We start from the raw sequence: 25,339 nt of genomic DNA, 5'->3' as shown, positions 1-25,339 counted from the left end.
GAAATAATCGAATATCCGAGTATGAGTTTGTATAAACTAGGAGGTGCGAAGTCGTGTGGCTTTCAGTTCCTGATCTTACAACTGTAGTCTTCCCGAGCAGGAGCGAATAATATCAAAATGTGTTATTGGAAATCGAATAACTCATATCAAAATTTGGTCTTGTTTTGGCTGACATAGTTGGTAAAATAACAAAAAATAATATCAAAATTTTACTCCTTTAAGGCTAAAAGAATAACTACTTGTGTTATTTGAATAACAAAGCAATAACATGACTGTATTCAGAGTTTAGAATAACATATTTTAGGATTATTAAGGTACTAAATAACAAATGCAGTAGTATATGAGATATTCAAAAATCCTTTTATAAAATATTTATAATCTAAAATTTCTTTAATCAATAAAAAAAATTGTATGAAATATATCGAATAAGACATGATAATAAAATCAGTTATTATACTCATCTTACAACCACTGTTTCAAATATCTACTAAATAACAAAATGTGTTATCAATGTATCTCCATATCTATTCAATAACAAAATATACCATTATAACACAGTTTGATATTGTTTATGTATTATTTTGCTCTTCGCTCCTGCTCGGGCTGAGACGCCTTGAAAATTTAAGGCGAGTGGCCCAAAATCAAGTTGAATGGAGACGACTGCTTGAAACAGCATTTGCCGCTCCGATTCTATTCTAACGATGACGACGAAGACATTTGTTTAGAGATTTTAAAGCATGAATTCCTACGAATCTATTTTCGTCAAAGCTTTTCAACAAAATAGTACATAAGTACCCATGAAGTCATATGAATTAAATTGTTTGCAGCGGGTAATTTTTTTTACTTTGCATGTCAACTCATGAGTTTTAAGCAAAACTGAAACCGTAACCCTGTTGTATTTTCCAACCAGCGGTTTATTGTTGAAAAAAGTTCCGCAGCACATGGAGTGTCATTCGTGCGGTCGAAAGGTATGCCTCGTGTTTCCTTTTCAGCAGCAGAAAGTACTGCCAAGTGGAAGGATTGTAGCTGTAGGAAACACTGCACCGCAGATCCAAAGAAGGATCGGACTGTAGTTAACCAATTTAAGCGTGAACCCAACGTGATGCGGCAAGAAAGGCGAAATCTTCGATTTGTTTTATGCAGAAAACAAGTGTACGAAGATCAGAATGCACCGAACCGAAATGACAAACAAAACACGGTGGCCACAACTTGCGCAAGGAAACCGTACAGGAAGTGGCTCACAAAACTGTTCTACATTGTGATGGATGATGTTGACATAGGAATACTATGTTGCTGCCTTAAAGTTTGCAGCTCCCGAGTGTGTACAAAAGAAGAAGAATCTAAAAAATTTCAACCGTTCTTTATTACCATCTTATGTCCAAAATAGCATACGCGTAACGCCTGTCCAAAATGCATAAATCACTCTACTATCCAAAAATCACACCTTCCCTTTTAACACTCTTTAACCACTACTATCCAAAATTCCAAAATAAGTCAAGGGATAGGCGCGGAATTTTGGGGTGGGAGCAGGGGGCAATAAATCAATGACGTAGCCATTTAGCAGTACTTCATCTAGCTCTAGCCAGTACTTGTCTAGCAGTTATAAAAATGTAAGCAAATTTACAAGCAATCCCGGAATAATATTATCTGGAAAAATCTTTTCTCAAAACTTCCTGCGGTGGTGCGAAACTCCAAAGAAAAATCAGAAAAGCTGTGTTCTAGCTAAGGCAGAATTTTTTAAATATTTTTTCTTGCTGATAACAAAAATTTCATAATAGCGTTTTTTGTTCTATCTGAACTGTAGACAAAACTGTATTTCGCTGAACATTAACCTGCTTCAAAAAATTATCTAACTTACCAAACATTGTATTTTTTGCCCAAATTTTATTATTTTATTGTTTACAGATTCACGATTCACAGCATAATTTTTTGTTCTTGAGTTATGGCCGGAAAACGTACGATTAACGACGGTACATAATCAGTTGGTAATTTTTTATCGTACCTTTATTGTACGTTCTTGAACGAATAATATTATCTAACTGCTAAAACATTAGTTAAGCTCGATTTATCAGGTATTGTTAATTTAAAAAATATTTAAAATTCAAGTTGTTCCTTTTATTGAAGACGGTTGAACCAGCTTGAACCCACCAAGTTATCCATCAGATCACCTAAATGACCACGCGTCTCCACTTTTCACGATTTCAGTTGAAAAAGCAACTGATTGGAAAATTGATCGAATGTCGCTGCTGGACTTTGCAACTTTAATAATCTCATTGCTCTGCTGACAACATACGGCTGTGGGATTTACCTTTAATTGCTCATGATTGCTCAATCAAGCATTGTTGATCGAGAGCCAACACGTCGGTTAATTTTCCGCCTGAACCGGCACGCCGCCGCTGGCAAGGATCTTAAACAACCGTCTGTACGTAGTTTATAGGGGTAAATACTACATTTTGAGACTGATTTTGTATTTGGTCCATAAGAACTGATCACATCGTCTTAATTATGGGTCTTAAACACCTTTGGAAAGGTATTTACATTACTTTTGAAAAACATAATATTTACGGTAATTTCGGTGAACGTTTCAAAAATACGCAAAAGCAAATGAATCGACTTAAATATGAGTATAGGCTTATATATACATCGGGTGAGGTTTAGGGTTTTATTCACACTCGTTTAAAAATAATCGAATTTCCTCACCCTGCGACAGCATCCCCTACATATTTGACTGATCGATCAATCAACTTTAATGATGCAATTGTTTACTCGGCATCACCGTTCGAGCGATGCTAATTTTTCCCACATTAACAGACACATAACGTAAGTATGCGGCAGTGTGCTACGTCGATTCACGGTTGATTCAATTGTAAAATTTACCATGAATAATATAATTAAAGTAACATTATCACCGTGAATATCTGAATATTCGAACTACAGTTTATTATTTTTGATGCTATAACTTGATGCACTCAACAACTTATTCCGAGCGGCCTAAATATTGCAATTTGCAACTAGAAAACGATGCTGTCCTCAGAACAATCGTTTCTCAAATGGTTTGAGTACGTGATGTTTGCGTGCAGTGCAGTGATGAGTGAATTTATATTCAGTAATCGTCTCCGTGAACTGCGCTACCTGCTAGCGTGTGTAGTGTACCGTCAACTATCTGTTTTTGTTCTCAAACACTCATTGGAGTGAATATGTAGCTATAGGTATTAGTTTTGAATCTTAAAGGAGCGTCAGATTATTAACGATCACCTGTGCCACCACCTGTATAATATTTTGTACAAAGCTGTACCCAGTATGATAGAAAATATCCCATCAACGACAGATTTAGCTGTTTGCTTTACTTTCTCTAGTTGTTTTCCTAAAATATAAGCAGGTCAATTACCATTGAAATGTCGTTATCATTTTCAGTAGAGTATTTTCATGCGGGTTTTCTGCAGTGTGACAGTGTGACTCACAAGTACACAAACAAGAACTTACTCCTGTATTTTTGTGAAGATTGTTATTTTTAATGAAAATCAAAATTTAAATTAAATTACAAACGCGCACATATAGAACAAAAAATTAATAACTCGATTAAATTGCTGTCTGCAAAGACCGCCAGCTTTTATTGCTTATATCAACAGAAGCGGCAATCACCGCTCTCAAAGATAACGGAAGATTGTATAATATCCCCCGGCCCACCTGGCCAACATGCTCCACTTCGTTTTTTCCCTAAACTAGCGCACTAAACTAAAATGCAAAACTAACGAGAAACCCTAATATTAGATGGAACCGGCCTACACGCTCAGAAAATTTGACTCACTTTCTCAAAAAGTGGAACAACACAAAACATGCGTAATTTTCTATACATTATTTTGAGTTACACTTGCTCCTTTCGGCCTAATTCGAATCGAATCCAATGACATTGGCGCTTAAGACGAATCTTTCGCGGCATGTGACTCGATTCGCAAAACACCGAAGTAAATGCGAATGACAGCGCAGCAAAATGTGGCTTCTCACGTCACTCGCCTCGCAGAATAAAACTCAATATTCGCTGAAGTTGGACACAGTCACCTCACTCACCTCACTTCTCTCATACGCCCTATTCTTAAAGTCACCCTCACCTACCCTTACATGCCACATTTGATTTGAGCAGAGTCGCCTTGGTGCCAGAGTTAGGTGAGGTGACTGTGAGAATAGGTCTAGTCTAACAAGCCAGTCGTCATATATTCGAATCTGGACTGGGTGGTACTGCTAGATCCAGTAGGATCGCGCGCTAGCCCTATAATTGTCCTGTACTCTAATAACCGACTACGAAGTTTGTCGATAAAGAAGGGTAATGTCTTAAAAACAGTTATACGTAAGGCTTTGCTTTGTTAAAGGGTGTCCCACATCAAATTGTATCACGCTGTAGAAAATTAACTAGTTGACCGATCCTTTTCATAACATATATAAACCATTTGTATGCTTTTGGCATATTTATTTCATTCAACTTCAATATCATAATCGCATGCTTGCATCTTACGCTTAACTACAGTTTTCGGGTACGAAAATTATCCTGTTGCCGTCGTCCCACTCCAGGGCTTCCTTTAAATAGTGGCACGAACATTGGCGTAGCTAGAGGGGGTGCCTGGGGTACCAGGCCCCCTCCAGAATTCTGCAGGCCCCGTCCAGAAATTTTCCTCATTGGAATTGGAAACCGGAGAAAAAACTCAGTGTATATGTTCCCGCTGTGTATATATTTTATTTTTCACTAGGCATCACAAAAGCGTAGTTGTCGTCATCGCCAGTGGCTTAGTAGCCACTCCGGCTCATGCTGTTTCAATGTTCATCTCTATTTTGTCTCCATCCGACTCCGTCACTACATCTTGGGCCACTCGTCGCAAATTTCCCAGTCACAAAAGTCGCAAATCACTTTCAACGTGGTCGAGCCATCTTGCACGTTGAGCCTCTCTGTTCCTGATGCTGGTGAAGTTGTTAAAGAGAACTGTTTTCGTCGCACTGTAGCCTACTGACTTTCATACGTCTCCGTTGCTCTCCGCTTTCAGTTTGTACTCCGCCAAATGTCGTCCGCAGTACCTTCCGCTCGAACATTGCGTATGCGTAGCGTTTTGCGAAGGGTTAAGCAAGCCTAATTTCCCGCTTGAATGCGTAACTAGATCCCCTTACTAGTGTTGTTGTCCGTGTGCACCAGTAATCCCAAATACACGAACCCATCTTTCACTTATAGTTCGTCGTCATCAACAGTTTCCGTCCGCGAGGGGCACGCGTTTGTTTCCTTTGAGTGTTTGGTTTTGGCCGCATTTATGTTTAGAACACTCGTCCTAGATTCCGATTTCGTCGGATCACCCCTTCAAGTGTGATGTTGAATAGCATGCAAAACAAGCCGTCACCTTGTCCCACTTTCGCCGCGTCTCAAAGTAACTCGAAAGTATCTTCGAGATGCACACGAACCACAACACTCTCTCCAATGTAGCTCTGCACAGTTGCGTCAGTTTATTCGGAAAACCGTGTTCGTGCATTATCTGCCATAGCCGGTCTCGATCGACTGTATCGTATGTTGCTTTGAAATCAATAAAGATGTGACGTGCGGACAGGCTGTACTCCCGACGTTTCTGGTAATTGCGCGAACCCTCATCAAGCTCGCCTGGTATTTCCCTACAAAAGCTTGTGCTATCGATGACAGCCAGAGAAAAAAGAAAAAAATTTTTTGAAGACATCCCCTAGGCCCCCTCCAGGGGAATTTCCTAGCTACGCCAATGGGCACGAAGCTAGATTCGACCAGAAGATCGTATGACCCTCTTGTTGAGGAAACAGACGCTGCTGCAGACACTCCTTGAAGTAGATCTGCCCTTTTACAGTCCGGTGGTCACGAACGGCGCACTCCGTTTGCCACATGAGCAGATCTCTTGGCAAACTTTGAAGTTTCTGCTTAATCACTTCCTCCGGGCCATCAAACTTGTGCTGGGCGGTGAACACAGTTGCTCCGAAAGCTGCCAAACGTCCACCATGACGTAAGTCTCATCGTCCATGATGAGGCAATGAGACTTCGTCATCATCACGATTTGAAGACTTTTACACTTTATACGTTGGAGAATGTATTCAAATTGATCACTTTGTACATATACAACGGATGTCCTTGGCTCTCTAAACGAAAGATTCCGCTTAAACGCTTTCACGAGACGCTTGTGATCATGATCGCTAATAAAACATCCATTATGATCCGTCCCGTCCCGATGAGAGAGTTGAGGATTTTCCAGGTGCTTGCGCAAAATCTATTCGCGACGTTGCTTTTCGGGTGGCGCCTTTTTTCTCAATTTTTGAAAACTGACAGTGATAAAAATAAACATTTCACTCTAAACTACTTAAGAAAAAGTACCCAATGGGTAATTTTCTACAGCGATTTTCCGTGATGCAATTTGATGTGGGACACCCTTAAGTATGCGAAAGAATAGACTGAATTCGGCGATTTCTCATGCGAGTTCCCTGCTACCTAGTGATGAATCCACCACTGCATTCCTCGACGGTAGCAAACCTGTCGTGTACTGAAAATAATTGATAGCGTAATCAATTGATTTGCAGCAGCCATGACGAAAACAGTCAATTAACTACGCTCGATGCTTTGTTCGTATTACCTGCTCCACATCGGAGCGTAGAAGTTGGATATCGTGAGTTAATTTGTGTCCACTGGATATGGTCGATCCGGCATTTACAACATCCTTCTATAGAAATGAAAATTATGAAAAGTAAACTCCTGCTGAAAGGCGAGAGTGACAATCGAAAGCTGGGTTTCGGCCGCCTGAAAGAACTACGCGACTTTAAAGTCTACAGAAGCTAAAGAGGAAAATCGTGAGGAAGGCGGCCTTCCGCGCCGAGAGGTTAGACCAACCGGCCTGACGGTGAGAATGAACATTTTCACCGTTTGAGCGTCAGTCGAAGCCGGTCATGAGAAGGAGCGACTGAAAGTGCTGTTAAAAACATCTCTCTGGCGAAGCGTGACGTTGGGGCCATAAAGGATCTCATGACCTACTTGATACTGGACTGCAACGAGCGGCAGGGGACCGGGTATCTTACGTTCCGCCACCAAGGAGATAAATAATGACGTCAAATATATCCCCGATATCAAGGTACAGAAGAAGGTTCTTCTGTAGCTAACCAAACCTCTGTTCTTTCCTTCAAAGCTTGCGGTGAACGGGGAGAAAGGTAGCACCAAGTGTCGGAAGTGGCCGCCTTCATCAAGAAGTATTAGGCAAAAAAGTATCTGGTCATTTGGTTGGCCCTGGCGTCAGCCCAATATGCTTTATTATCACTGAAGGAGATGGGTCGGCTAAAAATCAATTTTGTGCTGAAGACGGCCACCCAGGTATCCGCTAAGCACTGAGTTAAGCTTGAAAGCTGCTCTAAATTTGCAAGTTACATGCTGCCAGATATAATTCAGCATTGTCAAAGCATAGCAGCTTTAAAATGGCATTCTCAATGCTGAATTAATATTTACTTGAAGCACTATGAAAAGCTGATTAGATGCTCTAAGCAAGCTTTATTGCCGTTACCGGCATCAAAAGAGATTTTGAACACTGCTCACACTTGCAGGAAATCTCCTTGCGAACGTACGCGTGATAACAGAAAAAATGCTTCCCTCTCTTTTTGTCTTACGCAAAATCCTGCACCGCCGATTAAATAAACATCAACACGAATCTATAGGGCATATGCATACGGATAATGTGCAAGAAATATTTCTATACATGTATGCCATCACATAAAAAGAAAATAAAAGGTAGGTAATTCTCCCAAAGCGCAACTTATGGAAGATATGTGAATACGAGTTAAGAATTTCGGTAATTTAAGTAGAGCTATTGGCAGCTGACTCGCAACTACCGTTTACAGATCAACTGGTAAAGACGTTGCCCTACTCCTCTATTCCTATTCCTATCGACAGATTGGCTGGCGGTTCAATTCTAACCGAAAAAGAAAATAACAAAAAGCAATCTTGAAACGTCAACAAAGTACGCCATATAAGCATAACAGAGAGGGAAGATAAAAAAGGATGTACAATATATTTTTCGCATTTTTTTATGTTTGACGTTTTACCGTTACGCAACAGGCGTTACGTTTTATGACTTTTGTAAAGCTCCAAGCACTAATGTAGCCGGATATTTCGCCAAAACCGGCTTTCTAGCAGCTTTTTATAGGCATATTGAACTATGCTGCACGATATGGTGTGCACCATAGGCTAATAAAAAGCTAGATTTCTGCTTCTTTAAGTGCTCACTGGTTACTTGGGCAACTTTCCCAACGTCCTCCAGCTGCGACCGATAGAACTTTTTTGGCGAACCTCAAACGGAGAATCTACTTCAATAATTTTGTGGTCAAAACGGAGAAGTAGCTGATCGCCAAGGCCACGAAAGATATGAAAAATATGCCGACATAGTTCTTTTCATCGGACAGCGCTAAGAATTTGACCAACTACTGTAAGGTCGTGCGGCACGGCGGTGAAGCATTCTTGTAGAAGGTTTTTTTTTCTCTTTATTGTAGAAGGTTTAATAGACGTTGATTTTAACTTTTTACCGCCATCCAAAATTAGTTTATTGTTAATACATACGTTAGAGTGCGAGTTTTGTACGAAGTTGCTATTTGCAGCCTCTAGCCGACTCTTTACTTTGAGCCCATACCCCGAAACTTCTTCCTTAAGTTGTGTTCAAGCAAATATAATATATTAACAATATAGTTCACTCTTCTACAATCCTGGAGACACGACTACTAGCGCCATAGCGGCATAAAGGGTTACCAATGTACACAGTAAATTCGACACGTCTATCGGAAACAACTCAACTTTCAGTATAGAGTTTAGCCAATTCTAGATAGAATTAACAAAAGGGCGAAAGTCGCAAATGTAAACAAAACGGGAGAGGGACCAGCTTAAGAAAAGCAGCTCTCGCTCGATTTGTTCACGCTTGCGACATTCGCCGTTTTGTTGGTTCTATCTTCAATTCACGATTAAAAAGCTCTATCGCTTTTGCATTCATGAAATAGACCAATTCATTATGCCGTCAATTGACAGAAACCGGTGTGGCATCTTTGTTTACATTTTGGAGTATTTTCTTTCAAACATGCCGTTTCAACACCTGAATCTTTGCTGGATTCTGTCATTTGTTATGTAAACAAAGGAACCAGTATGGTACACTCAAAATAATCCGCACATAACTAATGGAAAATTTCCATATGAAAATCCTTATGATTATTATGTGCCACATATAAACACAATCCGCCCAGAAGTACATGAAAATTATATGCATATGAATAGTATGTGCAAATTTTTAAAATAAATTTAGAAAACACATAAATGGTAACTGTTTAATGTGTGAAACACATAGAAATTATACGAAAAGTTTTCTCAGTGTATGGATAGTAACATGTGTACAATTGATTTTTATACCTAACGGTACGATCTAGAAAAATGACGTCATTGCGTTAGAAATAGCACATTCTGTCTACCGCACCTTTTCTTATGTATTGGTTGCACGCTTAAAAATTTTTATTACAAAAAGCTTTTAGTCGCCTTTTTGTCCGCAAGAGGGTGTTACTTTTGCGACTCCTCGGATATATATGGGATTTTGCGAAGTGAACCATATTGTTAATATAATATATTTGGTTCAAGTCTCTTTCACAGTTCTACGGCTAAAATTGATAATATCGATCAAGGTTAGTCCAGAGAGGTTTTCTGATGTTCAAATTTGTTTTTCACCCCCTCTGGGTTGCCCTTGACGATCACCGAAATTTTCAAAGCGGAAACTGTTGAATGTATAAACAACGTCGATGGTTGCTAACCAGTCGTTCCGCGCACTCCTGTTCTACAAACTGTGAAAACTAGATCACCTATTTTAACTCACCTTGATATCGATATCGTCTGTGACGTCTTACAGCATATATGATATTTCGTGTTGCAGACTGGTCCTCTGCAGGTCTTCGAATAGCACTTTCCAATATAATGTTGAACAGCTATGATGTGGAACGATCTAGGATGTCATGTATAAGCCTAATCCGCTCGTAGGTAAATCCTATTCAAATATAATTCGCCATACATCATTCCGCTAAGCTGAATCGTTCACCGTTTTGAAGTCTATGCAAGTTGAGTTCCCGGAATTTATCGAGGATATGCCACCATTTTTTCGTTCCTCCTGAAAACCACAATTCGCCAGTAAAGGTTTCTAATGAGGATCTTAATCTGGGGAATAAGTTGCTGAAGATGATTTTGTATGCCGTGTTGGGTGGTACCAGAATACTTGCTGCGTTCGAGTGGATGACGCTTGATCGGGTATATGAAACTTTCTAACTAGTTGTGATATACCCGTTTATTCGTAATGGAGGGCATATCATACCATTTTCTCCCACATTGAAACAACCAGCTAGCAGTCCTTAGAAGTGTGGCACTCTGCTCGTTACGTTAGATAAGTTGAATTTCATGGCGTTACGCACTATAGGCATTGTATCATATGTTTATAAGTGTGATAAACAGTAATCCGTCATCAAAGTCATTAAGTCATTAAATTTTGATTAACTTGATACTTCATATGTTTTTGTTAAAAAAAAGCATAATCGCTGAACAATTTAGTGACATAAACTAATGAGAAAATAAGAAGTATTCCAGATAAAATGGTTAAATATAGCTATACCCGTTGAAGTGATGCCTTTCGGCACCTTCTCATTGCGCCTTTTGTGTCATTTCGAAGCGGAAAATCATTTTCCAATATCTGCCGGCCTGCCACCATATATGTATGTCTAGAGCATACAGAACGATTCACTTTATCGCTTTTCGATTTATTTCTGTATTTCTTTTAGCCATATCGGTTAACGATGACTAACAATAGTTTTGCTTCCATCTCTCTTTATTTACAGATGCCAGCCTGCTGACCGTTCAACACACTTGAGGATATGCCATTTGGAAATTCTGTATTTTGGTCATTGAAGCCGGTTCGCTTGGACCAGCCAAATTGAGAACTAAATCATCTTTGAAGAATATACTGCATGTGATTTTGATAGTGAGTGAAAAATTTGTGATGTAGGTTTAGATTTTTCGTATTTCTGTTGTCTGTATGTGTGTACGTAAGTGTTGAAATTAACGATAGTGTCACACGTCCAAAATGGTAGACAGTTCGATGGGATCGGTCAGCTTCCTCCATCTGGGGGACATTGTGTCCTTGTACTCGGAGGGAAATGTGTGCGGTTTTCTCAGCACCCTCGGGTAAGTTGCGTTGCTTTTGGTAGTTTGCTTATAGTTTTCGAAACGACGAATCATCTTCCAGATTGGTAGACGACCGTACGGTTGTTTGTCCGGCCGCGGGGGACCTAAACGATCCACCGGAGAAATTTCGAGATTGTCTTATCAAGATATGTCCCATGAACCGGTACTCGGCCCAGAAGCAGTTCTGGAAGGCTGCCAAACAAAGCACATCGGCCAACACGGATACCAGTTTGCTTAAGAGACTGCACGTAAGTGTTCATCAAACTAAGATTCATTTGAATCACGCGTTAGTGGTTATGAGTATTTGAATATAATATTAAACATAATTTGCAGCTACTTTGCATGTATATTTAATTTACGTTGCAAGTCATTGTGTGGTTTCCGTAACGTATGTGACGCTAGAAGGTGTTTCCGCTAATGACCGTAGAAATTACAGTTGAATAACATAAATTATTGTTCGCGGTATCAAAGTTTTAAACTAACAATCATCAACAAGCATTTACGTAATTTTAGGTTTGGGTCTATAATTTTATTAGCATGTCGCTTGCAATTCTCTTCTATACTAATAAAAACCCGTTTATTATTAAATTCCTTTCTATAGATTACTTCTGTCTTGCCCTCAAAGGAAACATAGCTTTCGGCTTGAAAACCAGTGTTTCGTTTCGTTAGAATTTGCAACTAGCTCTTAATGCGATTCGGTTATTATTAAGTTTCAAAGTTAAAAAAAGTAATTGAGCAATTCAAGTTTATTGCAAATTTAAAATTTGTTCAAAATTATGCGTAGAATTTAATTTTGTGTGAGTTTTACAAAAAAAATAAAATTTGGATGTTTTTGAAAAATTTGCCTAATTTCAAAATTAAAAAAAAATCCGAAAAAGTGTCCATCGATTTTAGGGCATAATTTCAAAATTAAAAAAAAATCCCAAAGAGTGTCCATCGATGGCTCTTCACCAGATTTTAGGGCATAATTTAAGTTATCTCAAAAAAATAGGTGAATCGGAGAGGATGTTTTTGAGATAATTGACATTTTATGATTTTTATCATAGTTTTGAAAAGTTTTTTCTTTCAGTGTAATTTTTTTCTAAAAATACACTTAATTTCCTACAACTTTTCCTTTGACGCCATTTTGATTAAATAAGTAGTTTTCAAGATACGATGTTTTGAAAAAAAGTAATCTCATTTCAAAGTTATTCTTGACGAAAAAAATCAAGTTTAGTGGAAAATGAGTTCTTGCGTGGTACCCAAAACGTCCAGAAAATTTCATTCCAATCAAAAGTAGTCGAGTCAAAATTGGCCTTTTTCAACGTTCTGAGCTAGAATTGTTCAATAGTGATTTAATAATTTACCTTATTCTGATGACTAATCTTTCACTAAACCTGTCCCGTTCCTATACGGGTTCTTTTTGATAATATGGTTAACACTTAAATATAATTAATACCATCTATAACACTTACACTGAACTTTAACTAACCAGTTATCACTACTTTACTACTACTTTGAATCTTTATTCCATTTCTAAGCTAATTTTTAGGAACAAAAAGTATAAAGGGTTGTGCCTATTTAGAAGCACGAACGTGTGGTTGCGTAAAACTACAAATAAATATACAATTTGATAAAGCTTGACATTTTTGAAACGTTCAACAATTCGTTAGCCAATTTTTGATTGATTAATTACATGTGATTGATTTGATTAAGTACATGTGAATGTCTTAAAATATCGCATTATGGAGAGTTTTGCGTGATTTGCGTGAGCACCTTTAGATAATTTGGCTAAAACTGCTTGCTAGTTGATGAACGACATACTTTAACTAGCTTACGAACTTGCTCAAAACTTAAAATATTTGTGATTAGACTCAAAACTTTCGGTTAAACAGAAATAAATAAAGAATTAAACTAAACTTTTTTAAACGCACATAAGAACTGCTTGGAAAGTATCAAATTCGTCAGTTGAGTATTCTGCCAGAAAGCTTTCTGATTAGGAAACGTTAAATTATAAAATCGAGGAAAATTTCTTCAAAAGTTTTCTCTTCTTTTCAAAAGCTGAGTTTTCTCTAATCTAATCTAATCTCACACTAACGCAGCCAATTCTTGAAGGCATCCTGGAAAATGACGATTACTTGAATCAATCATTTTTCTTGTCAACGGCCAGGCCAACTGCGCAGCATGTACCGCAGAGAGAATTCCAAGGAATCAAGTGGAACCAGAAAAAATATCTAATTCCATTTAACTCCTTGAAATCAAGGGGAAGGAAGAAAGCGTAGACCTCCCGTACCAAACGCTTCCCGTACACATAGATAATGATTTATTTACAATCGTTGGGAGTATCTTTGCTAATAAAGGTTAAGTGATACTCCGGACCCTCAGGGATGAACTAATGGTATTTAGACCAGAAGCCAGGCTGCAATTGGCCAAGGATATAGCGCCTTATTTCGCTCTCTGAAAATAGATTAGTTTGCCAAAAATATTAGTTTAAATCATATAATACTTGAAAATAAAGTCGTGTGGTTTAATGGTTGCCTAAAACTACATTTGTAAGGTTAGGAACTGAAAACCGCACGACCCCGTACCTCCTAGCTTGGCTACTCAATTATACAAATTGAAGTATTTCCAGGTATGGCCACGTGGAGGCGCTAGGTAGGGGCTTGGGATGGCTAGAGCTATGTTGGGCGCTTCTTCCTAGTTGCCTTCCCCATTTCATACCCTTTTTTCAAAAGCTGAGTTTTATTTTACAAAACTGATCCGCTTGGAAAATAGTCGCAAACACCATTCATTGTGACAGATTGCTTTGAAGTGTGTTTGTCTTTCAAACACCATGTGGCTAGCTAGTTAATAATAAAGGCGGATAAAAATTCATTAATTAATTAACGTTCTCTATGCCTTGTAAATTTTCTCAGCTTTCCGCTTTTCACTAAGCAATTGAAAGCACTTCTTCACTCTGAGAATAGCTGCGTCTCGTCGTATGCACGAATATTCCGTCTACCTTGTTTTCATAAAAAGACTTCAGTTTCGAATATGTAGATTATTTCAATATTTCGAAATGTTCGGTTATAACCAAGTGATGGTTGCTCTTTATTACGAACACTTTTTACGTTCAGGACATCAAGCTCGTATAGGTTCAAGATTAGGACGCTAGGACTCGTTCACAACTCGAGAGATACCTGAGAAGAGTGTTTGATTGCGATGCTATTACATGCTGTGAGTTTTATTTCCACTGATTTTTGTTCCTGGGTAATATAGGGTAAGTGAATTCTTTGGAGGAGGCACAGTTGTATCGGAATCGGTCCAAAACCGAATGACAACATCTTAAAGACCTTTACAGCCCAAGGCTTTATACATAGCCTATTATTTCCTCCCATATTTCCCTTTACATAAAGTTTCGTCATCACAAAGCTCTCTGGCAGAATATTCAACTGACGAATTTGCTGCTTTACAAGCCATTCTTGTAACGGGGGGGGGGGGGGGGGGGTGGCGCATTATGCTTAACTGAATCGTTTAAAAAAGTTCAGCACCTCGTCTTCTTTTGCTACGTTCAGATAAATTCGAAAAACAACTCTTCTCTCGCTGCTTTTCTCATTGGTCCTACAAATGTTGAGTTACAAATGATTTAGGAAATATTCATTGTTAAAACCACATGGTTTTTTCCCTAGAACCCTATCATGTGTAGAAAATAGATTTTCAAATTCTACTCAACTGCACAACAAAAGAACTTCAATCTTCCGCTGTGCCTCGCGGATTTTGTCCGTTTTGTTTGCAATTGCATGCAGAATACTAGAATATGCAGATTAGTCTTTTCTTCGAATCTTCTCTGCTTAGGTGCAAGATTTCTGTTCATTTGCTCTAGCTCTGGACTTTTTTCTATCTTCTGTTGCCAGGCTCGTTCTTTAATTCTAAACACTGGATAATTTCGATCGTACAAGATTATATATTTAAATTGGGTTGATTGGTTCAATTCGCAAAATTAACTTTTATCTTATTCGATCAGGCAACTGGTAACAAATGTTTTTTTCTCTTTATTTAGAATACGTAATAAATTTATCACTACTAGGTAATAAACTAAGTTGCTAATGTAACATCTCTCTAGCAACCAACACTCATACCGCGTACATACACTGTTGATGATGTTGCCAGTGTATTTTCTTGTATATTTCTAATAAAGAAATCATTAAAAAAGAATATTGACATATGCTCCCTAAGATTAAGTGACCTAATCTATCAAAAATTCTAGTCTCCACTGAGTGGTGGACAAGTTTATCGCCGCGCTGGGCCCATAACCTATTACTCATATGAAGAGCAGTTAATGCAAATTTATTAAAATTTAAATTTTTGATTTAAATTGTAAATTTAAATCACACACACACAAAAAAAAGCACCGAAGTTAGCAAAATTTTGCCGAGATTTGGACAACCGAGCGTTCGGTAAAATTTTTATGACACCAAACGTTGTAATAATCCGTAAACGTCGCACAGTGGCTCCTCTCCATACAAAAGCTGGACAAAAATAAAAAAGTTGTCGAAAGATGCTGAAAATACCACCTAAGGGTAATTTTGGGTCGCTGAATCTGATTTTTGCATCTAAAATGTTCTAAAATTATCATATGAACGTCTATGGTTGATTAAAAAAATATTAATACTGTAAATCATATACTTTATTTTTCTGCAAATACCTTTTATCTATTCTTAGTGTTTTGCAACAAACTGAACTACTAAAATCAAAATAAATTGGGCAAGCTCATGTTTCCAATACATAACTGTGTTTAAATCTGAAGTATTATTTCATATTCACGTATGTTTTGAAATAGATTAAAACTGTTTTTTATGGCTATAGTATTTCTTGCGACCCTTGAAAATTTGTAGCAATTTGAAAGATATTGATGGATAACAAAAGTAATGACCTAATATGGAAGCAACATTCGATTTCAGATATTTAAGATGATAATGATATTTAAGAAATAATAAAAAATCGGGCATGGCACAATCATTTTGATTCAATTCACATTCATTTGACAATACCGTCTCAATCAAGCAGAATCTGAAAAAGTTATGTATGTGACATTTGTAGAGCTAGTTATTATCTTCAAATTTGCTGAATAAAGCTAGACTGTATCTTTTGCATTTACGGTACCATATGGTTGCTACCCCGTTGGTAACCAAATGAGCGTTCACTTGACTACCAACCAACGGGGCAGCAGCATTGCAGCACAGTGAATACAAAAGATACAACCCTGCTTTATTCAGCAAAATTGTAGATAATAACTAGCTTTACAAATGCGACATACACAACTTCTTCAAATTTTGCGTAATTGGGACGGTACTGTCAAATAAATATGAATTGAGTCAAAGTGATCGTGCCAACCCTGTTCAGAATTCATCAAATTTGAGACCTTGGCGCAGAACGGCGCAAGATGCCACTATGATTTTTGAACACTAGATAAAATTTCCTGTAAAATGAAACATGAGCGGTCGATGCACTAGTATGCACTCCTAAGTAGATGGCGCCCTACAGACCGAAACACTGTTTAAAAATCAAATAATAACGTGTATTTGTGTATTTCATATTGTAACTTTTATAACAATGATGTTTTGTGAAATCTAAAAATTCCATTGTATTCCCAAGAAAATTTCCTATCAAAACACATCTTTGCATGGACTGGTGTTCAATATTTTAAACTAACTAAAACGAATTGAATATCACAGGGTGTAAAGTTTTCGCATTGCGAATTTCAACAAATTTCACTGATTTTGGTATCTTCAAAAAATTCTACAAACTTTAGTTTTTACTCGATTTACTTAAAAATCTGGCATATATATATTCAATGATAGTACATTTAAGAAAAAATATGAAAACAATAAAAATCGAAAATCGATTTTGGCATTTTTGTCCGGCCCGGCCCCTCTGTGGTCGGTACGCACCACCGAAATTTTTACCGATACGTTCGGCCTTGAATGACGTCGCAATGCTCAAATGCACGAGATGACTGGTTTGACGGGGAATGGCAGCAAGGGATGGAGAGAAGCGTTGCCACGAGGGAGAATTTGGTCAGGTATCGACAAGCACGAAATGAGTTGACCATAATCGTGAGGAGTAAAAGACGCGAGTACGAGAACAATTATTCCGGGTTAAACACACGCGTAAAATGAACCAATCTCGTAAATGATACACGTGTAACCCGACGAGTGGGCATCGAAACGAGTGGAACGATCTTCGGCAAAAGAGGCCAACTTCTAGCCTCCACAGATGACCTTGTCATTGCTAGAAACCAATACAATATGTTTGTTTATCTCGAAAGATAGTCTATGCGATTGTCAGAAATGACGTGAATCCTACCGCTGTCACCATCATGCCTCAGCGTTAGGCGTATGAATATGAAGAAATAAATTAGATTTGACGAATCCATCCGCGAGGTTGACTAGAAAGGAAAATGCCTTTCGTTTCTTCTGCCCGTTTTTATGATTTTAGTGAGCCAGATCGTAGGCCCTCACAATATCCCGTATGAATAAAACAGTTTGCTTTATTTTTCCCGTGTTAACCTTATGGAGGAAGTAAAGTAAACTGGCCTAATATCCAACTTCCGTGCAAAATGTTAAAAATTGACACTTTTTTTCCATTTGTACATAAACAACTGAACGCAACCAAAAATTGGTTGAATAATTTAAGCATATTAAAATAAATGTAAGCGTATTTTTCGGAATGGTCTTTTCTGCAAAAGTGTTAAACTTATGTTCATCACACACAATTAAATAGTTTGCTCTATTACTTTAATGTTTTTTAAATCTGTTACACATTCGCTGTTTGCTCTCATTAACTATGCTTCAACTTTGCATCATGTTTCACATACAAAAAAGTGCAAACTAGCCTTAATTCTTCACCTTATCTCATTATCATCATATGCTTTAGTGCAATACATGTTATTTTACTTTTGCTGACTTATGTTCCCATCTTTTATACTCGTTACCGTTTTAACAATTTTTTATTTTAACTTTCATTTGTTTCTGGCACGCTCACTTAAATTCTCTCCTGTATTATTAGTTGATAATTCTTTCTTATTTTTAAGGCTTTAAAGCTTTTTATTGATATAGCAGAGGAACATACTAATGTACGCTGGGTAATGCTAATTTATTTTTCACCAAAAACCGGTATCCAATTCGCTAATCGTTGCAATTTTTTGCACTCTTTCCATGCAGCACGCCGCCGAGATCGAGAAAAAGCAGAACGATTCCGAAAACAAAAAACTACTCGGAACGGTGGTCCAGTATGGCAGCGTTATTCAGCTTCTGCATCTCAAATCAAACAAATATGTTACGGTCAATATCAGACTGCCGGCATTGCTGGAGAAGAACGCGATGCGAGTGTATCTGGACGCCAACGGAAACGAAGGTTCGTGGTTCTATATTATGCCGTTCTACAAATTGCGTTCCGCCGGCGATAACGTCGTTGTCAACGATAAGGTTATACTAAAACCAGTTAACGCAAACCGGCAGAATCTTCATGTAGCCGCCAACTATGAGCTGTTGGATAATCCCGGTAGTAAAGAGGTGAATGTCTTAAATTCCTCTACGTCATGGAAGATTACGCTGTTTATGGAACATCGAGAGAACCAAGAGGATGTTTTGAAAGGTGGCGATGTAGTAAGATTGTTTCACGCCGAGCAGGAGAAGTTTTTGACGATGGACGAATACAAAAAGCAACAGCATGTCTTCCTGCGGACTACGGGAAGAACAAGCGCTACGGCAGCCACCAGCAGTAAAGCTCTTTGGGAAATCGAAGTCGTCCAGCATGACTCATGTCGTGGAGGCGCTGGCCATTGGAACTCGTTGTTCCGTTTCAAACATTTAGCAACCGGCTACTATCTGGCAGCTGAAATAGATGATGACATTTCTCGTACGGAGAAGTCCAGCAACTCTAGTCATCCGCAGGGCGACTCTTTCCGATTGGTCTCCGTACCACATTCCACGGACATTGCCTCTGTGTTTGAGCTCGATTCCACGACAATTACACGACCGGAGGGGCTGGTACCTCAAAACAGTTACGTGCGGATGCGGCACCTCTGCTCGAACACATGGGTGCATGCCACATCTTCACCCATCGACGTTGATGAAGATAAACCGGTAATGTCCAAAGTGGGTTGTTCAGCGATCAAAGAGGATAAGGAAGCTTTCCAGCTGATTCCTGTGTCTCCAGTAGAGGTGCGGGATTTGGACTTTGCAAATGATGCTTGCAAGCTGCTTCTGGCCATGAGTACAAAGTTAGAAAATGGAACAATATCACCAAACGAAAGACGTTCATTGATCGCACTTCTTCAAGACATCGTTTTCTTCATAGCTGGTCAAGAGAATGAACAGAATAAAAGCGATGCTTTGGACTTAACTATCAACAATCCAAACCGCGATCGGCAGAAGTTGCTCCGAGAGCAGTATATTCTAAAACAACTGTTCAAGATTCTGCAAGGTCCTTTTCAAGAAACTAAAAACAGTGATGGTCCATTTTTGAAAATCGACGAACTGAGTGATCCCAAAAATACACCGTTCAAAAACATCTTTAGACTTTGCTATCGAATATTGAAACTCAGTCAGTCGGATTACAGAAAGAATCAAGAATACATTGCCAAACACTTCGGTTTGATGCAGAAGCAAATTGGCTACGACATCCTTGCGGAGGACACTATCACTGCTCTGCTCCACAACAATCGCAAATTACTGGAGAAACACATAACAGCTGCGGAAATTGAAACCTTCGTTGGATTGGTTCGCAAAAACATGAACAACTGGCAGTCGCGGTTCCTAGACTACCTCTCCGATCTGTGCGTATCTAACAAGAAAGCCATCGCAGTAACACAGGAACTAATTTGCAAAAGTGTCCTGAGTTCCAAAAATGCAGACATACTGATTGAAACATTCCTACGGGAAGTAGACGATGAACGGTTAGGGTATTTAAATGATTTGGAGCGAGGCAACCATCAGTTCACGGAGATTCGAGAAGTGGATGAATCCTCCGAGACGGAAGCGGAACGTGAGAAGAACAACACTACTGGATTGACCAACGGAGGAAGTCCCATGAAAAAACTGGATGACAAAAAACGCTATGAAGTCGTATTGATGTGGCAGAATCGAACGGTGAGTAAAAAGACAGCTGGCAAAAATGAAATACATTATCAAAAATTTAAATATTTTGCATTCGAGCAAAACAGAATATTTTACAACGTACATATTCGCTTAACGTCATTTTTTTCTTTCATACATAAACGCTGACCTAGTTTATTCCCAGTAATGCGTTATTGCGTTCAATTATTAATTACACATTGTGTCATTTGCACAGCAATCAAAATCCATGAGTCGTCTTGCCCAGGGGTTGAAGATTGGTCGCACCACCGACATTGCCATCCTGGACTACTACCGCCACCAGCTGAATCTTTTCTCCAACATGTGTCTAAACCGGCAGTATCTAGCACTGAATAATCTGTCCCCCCACCTGGACATTGACCTCATACTACGGTGTATGTCGGACAAAACGGTCCCGTACGATTTGCGAGCCTCGTTCTGTCGGCTGATGTTGCATCTTCACGTCGACCGTGACCCACAGGAACCGGTAACGCCAGTCAAATATGCCCGCCTTTGGTCGGAAATTCCATCCGTTATGTCAATCAACGAGTAGGTTCGACACGATTAGAATTAAACCATTTATTGCAATTTCCTTTTTCCTTGCTTGTGTAGCTACGACGTGGAGAAACAACCGGACAGCAATAAGAAAGCCGTCAGGGCTCGCTTCAATAAAACCATTGCCTTCGTCGAAGACTACCTGTGCAACAATGTGGTTTCGAAAATGTGGTTCGCTGACCAGGACCAGAACAAGTTGACATTCGAGGTTGTTAAACTTGCACGCGATTTAATTTATTTCGGATTCTATAGCTTCAGCGATTTACTGCGGCTAACAAAAACGCTGCTGAATATTTTGGATTGTGTGTCCAACAGCGAAACAGACCGCCGTGGTTTGCCAACAGGACACATTGACTGTAAGTACTTATAAATCGCTTTTCAATATTCTCCTTCATCCTTGCCAAAACGGTAGAGATTGATTATGGTTTGATTTAGATGATTGGCATTTAAACGCTTTTTCCGTGAGCGAATGTGCAGTATAGGTTGAATTCGAATGGCTTCTTGTTTAGTTTTTTGTCTTCGTCCGATAATGTTCAATTTAATTTGCTGTTCGTTCGCTTCTGTGACTTAAACGTTACCACATCGTATTCTCTCATGCTCACCTACATAAAACTCATAACCGGGAACAGCAGCTAACGAGGAGGAACTGCAACCACGAAAGGAAAGTACTGGTACTAATGAATTAATGCCGAAGAAATTGAACCGCTCGGCTTCGACGGTGGCAGTGTTAGCCGCTGTGGAAGCTAGCAAGGCAAAGGATCGCTCCGACAGTCTCGCGGAGGCGACCAGCGGTAAGTGCGGCGGAAATAAAACATCGCCCATGATGGTCACATTGTCCATTTTCCCGGAGCGTAGGCGGAAGCTGATTGTACGGTTTCCGGTGAATGTTCATTTGCTAGATGTAGTTCTTTTTTTCAATTCCTCGCTTGACTCGTTTTTGATAGTTTCACAAAATAGTTTTTCTGGTTTATTGTATTACTAGTTGTCTGTCTTTCTATCTTCCTTCAGCTACTAGCGAAGCGCAAATGCGGATAGTCGTTCTAGCGTCTTCATCAGTAAAACTCGCCTGTGACTCTTTAAAGCGTCCTGAAAATATTGATGCACTTTCTTTAAACTCAAATTTCCCAAATGCAAGATTCAACAAGATTTATTTAACGATTCGAAATGATTTTTTAAGCTGTCCAGAAAAAAACAAAACTATTTTTAAATTTGCTTTCAAGTTTATTTTTTAAATCTATATAATAAATTTCTTTTTCTACATTATGCCCCATACTTTTTCCTGCAAAGCTAAAAAGCTAAAATTTTCAGGAAAGTTTTGTCTCAGATCAACTAAGAAAAAATCGCAGAGATGTATTCTTAATTTTGTCCCTATGTCCCGCAACGGTACGCTGAAAAAATGCAAACGCAGAGACTGTTGGTGGTGGGGGGGGGGATGTTTGCAGTTTTTACATAACTTTGTCCTTCCGGAGAGGTTAGAACATTAGATTCGAATCCAAAAATACTGATTTTTTCCCAATCTTTCTTTGTTTCTTAGAGTCCAAGTGGATATCTTGAACCTAGCCTTCTCTAGAATCGAGAGAAGAGTGCGTTACGTTTTATATCAAATTCGGAGCATAATTAAATGAAACAAAGATAAAGAAATGCTAAAAAAAGATTTCAAGAGGTACCTACATATAAGTCCTTGTTATAGGACTACACAACACAGCACAATTTAAGATGAAGCCTGTAAAACAAAGTTTTATTCAAGGTGAACGGCATGGGTGACACCCAGCAGGGGTAATGAACAAATTTGAAAGTCAGAAAACCTCTCTTGACAGACCTTGGTTTGAATAAAATCGAAAAGGGTAGTGCCAAAAACTTTCAGAACTGAATCGATTGAATCCGCTCTTTGGTCAATAAATCGAAACAACCAGCTTTAGCCACCTTTTAAATGCTGAATTCGCCGTAGGGTTAGGTGAGTTCATGGGTACATTCATCAGCATCTATATTCCTTTCGTCGGTATGCCACCGAGTATCGTTTTTATTAGCATTAGTCCCGCGATCTTTGTTTCCGGTACGCTAATCTAGTACTTCGCTGGGCAATATTTTCAACATTCCTTTCCGGCTGTCATTTACAATCAGGGGATCATGGCTCCGCGATACGAAATCTGCGTTGGTCTCAATAAGGGCCACAAAACCACCAAGATAAAGCAACTGCAGTACCGTGGAGATCGCAAGGTCAAAGGAATCCGCCCGCCTCGCACTAAGGGAATTCAGACCAAGCACACCAAATTCGTCAGCGATCTGGTACGTGAGGTTGTCGGTCATGCACCGTACGAGAAGCGCGGTATGGAATTGCTGAAGGTGTCGAAGGATAAGCGTGCGCTTAAATTCCTGAAGCGTCGCCTCGGTACGCACATCCGCGCCAAGAGGGTGCGTGAGGAACTGTCCAACATTCTCGCCCATATGCGTAAGGCCGTCCACAAGTAAGCGCTGTTGTTGCGCGGTGTTTTTGGTTAGTTCGGTCGCATTATTTGTGTAAGATTTACAAGATACGAAAACAAAGGTCGTAAATATAAATATAAATCAAGTACGTTTAAAACCTTCGTACGCTCACAGGTCCTTCTCGAGTATTGTTCACGTTTCATGTCCGTAGAGATGATCATATGAGCGCCTGTCCATAGACAAGATCTAAAGGTCTAATGAGCGCTTTATACATGACTTTAGCCTATTCGACCGTAATTGCTTGTGAAGCACATAGCAATGCTCGAAAAAATTGACAGCCCTTCATGAAGGCGAATATAAAACGCATTCAGCGCATACGGTTTTACCCCTGATAGTATTTTTCTATCTGTTAGCTCATGAACATGAGTACTGAACTGCTCACAATATTTGTCTTTCTCAGTTTTCTACCTTTCCAAATAATTCATTCATTCAATTGCAGTGCTGAATGAATGCACGACTAACCAGTCAGTCAATTTTCTAGCTCTTGACCGGTATTTAAGTTCTCAAAGTTTTGTTTTTTAAACTACCTTGTAAATATCAACCAAAAGCTTGCTGAAGCAAATTAATTAAAAATTTGGAGTAATGTGCACGTTTATTCTAATTTCGTTTGCCGTTGTAGGCAGTTCAAAATGAATAAATTTGATTTCATTCACTATTGTCGAGAATGAATGAATGTAGAGAACGCAAGTGATTACGTTGATTTCAGGTTTGCAATGCTGAGTTTATTTCATCTGTACTAGAAACAGTAAAAAAGGCGTATACAATTGGTTACTCGTCGCGTAGTCATATTCAATTTATACACAATATGAGATTTCTAAGCACTGGCACATGGTAAGGACAATTGTCACTGCAAGGGGAATTTTTCAATCCATACAAAACTTTGGGAAATTAATTGTGGGGTCGGAATGAGCAATTATACGTGGCGGATGGTGGAATGGCCCACGCTATTAATTGTTTAAAAACGCGGAAACTATTTGGTAAAATTATGAATGCGCATTTTATGTTGGTGTGAAACAAGCTAATTCATAATTGTGTACCATGTAAAAGCATCAAACATAGCCACATCCAATTAAATCAAGCGATTATCCGCGATCTCATTCCACATGTAAGAAATTACGGTTTTCTCTTAAGCTTTTACCACTAGTCGGCATGCAAATTTCATAATAAACACAGTCTATCTAATTGATATACTGTCATACTCGATTATTCATCACAAAAACGGCATTAACTAGGCATGTTTTTCACATTAATTGCAAAAAACTTCAAAATACAAAACAGGGGTAGAATGCATCACAGCGGGATCGAACAGTTATAAAATATTTTTAATTTGCAGTACATCTTTTGTTTCGGATTATTTATTAAAAATGTAGCAATATTATGTATTGTATAGGACTTAGAATTTGCCTTAAACCTAATTGTACATTGTTTAACTTACAATAGTTCATCACACATCAGATGGAGAAAAATAGATGATTAAATTTTATTGCCAATTATGTTGAGATATGAACCCATTATATCCCGGCAAACAAGCGTATGCAACAAACGCTAAAACGAATGCTTCCGCCATTTCGGCAGCCTAGTTTTAGGAGTTTATACAACACGTGATTATATGTAAATCTGCTGGTTGCGTTTAACGCCTAGTTGGGCAAACTTGGTGCGTATTACCCACGGGCTTTAGCGTTTTGCGCCACATAATGATTTTGACTCTTGCCAAAAATCGTCAAAAAATAACAAGAAATACTGGTTTTTGTTAGGAAATTTCACCAGGATTAAGTGTAAAAAAGATCCCAAAGTCTTCTAGAAGTTGAAAAATGTGGAACAAACACGCCGTTGCTCTGCAAAATAATATGTTGCTTAAGCGGTGCGTTCTGCACCACTTTACCCTACGGCGACTAGCTAGTAGAGATGCCAATAAAGGGGAGTATTTTGAAAACCGGTTTTCCGGTATTGATAAATGCAATACCGGTAAAACCGGTAAAAA

General features: G+C 38.8%; 2 protein-coding genes across 8 annotated transcripts in view; both read left to right on the top strand.

Moving 5' to 3' along the window:
- The window catches only part of LOC128738099 (inositol 1,4,5-trisphosphate receptor), an 87,382-nt gene that overhangs the window by 35,548 nt on the left and 26,495 nt on the right, over positions 1–25,339 (top strand). For all 7 annotated transcript variants that reach the window (XM_053832948.1, XM_053832945.1, XM_053832947.1 and 4 more), the window contains 5 exons: positions 10,879–11,224; positions 11,286–11,472; positions 18,406–20,334; positions 20,537–20,868; positions 20,932–21,230. In XM_053832948.1, coding sequence (XP_053688923.1) covers positions 11,124–11,224; positions 11,286–11,472; positions 18,406–20,334; positions 20,537–20,868; positions 20,932–21,230 — 2,848 coding nt within the window. In that variant the 5' untranslated portion in view covers positions 10,879–11,123. The remainder of the gene's footprint in view (positions 1–10,878; positions 11,225–11,285; positions 11,473–18,405; positions 20,335–20,536; positions 20,869–20,931; positions 21,231–25,339) is intronic.
- Positions 22,977–23,343, top strand: LOC128738101 (60S ribosomal protein L36-like). Its single transcript, XM_053832951.1, has one exon. It carries the CDS (start codon positions 23,002–23,004, stop codon positions 23,341–23,343), a length of 342 nt encoding a protein of 113 aa, XP_053688926.1. The 5' UTR covers positions 22,977–23,001.

This window comes from Sabethes cyaneus, chromosome 2 (genome assembly GCF_943734655.1).
Source record: "Sabethes cyaneus chromosome 2, idSabCyanKW18_F2, whole genome shotgun sequence".
Lineage (NCBI taxonomy): Eukaryota > Metazoa > Arthropoda > Insecta > Diptera > Culicidae > Sabethes > Sabethes cyaneus.
This window is presented reverse-complemented; position numbering and strand designations above follow the sequence as displayed.

Bases quoted from the DNA above. Each gene is read 5' to 3' on its own strand.
- LOC128738101 (XM_053832951.1), top strand. From the start codon at position 23,002: ATGGCTCCGCGATACGAAATCTGCGTTGGTCTCAATAAGGGCCACAAA.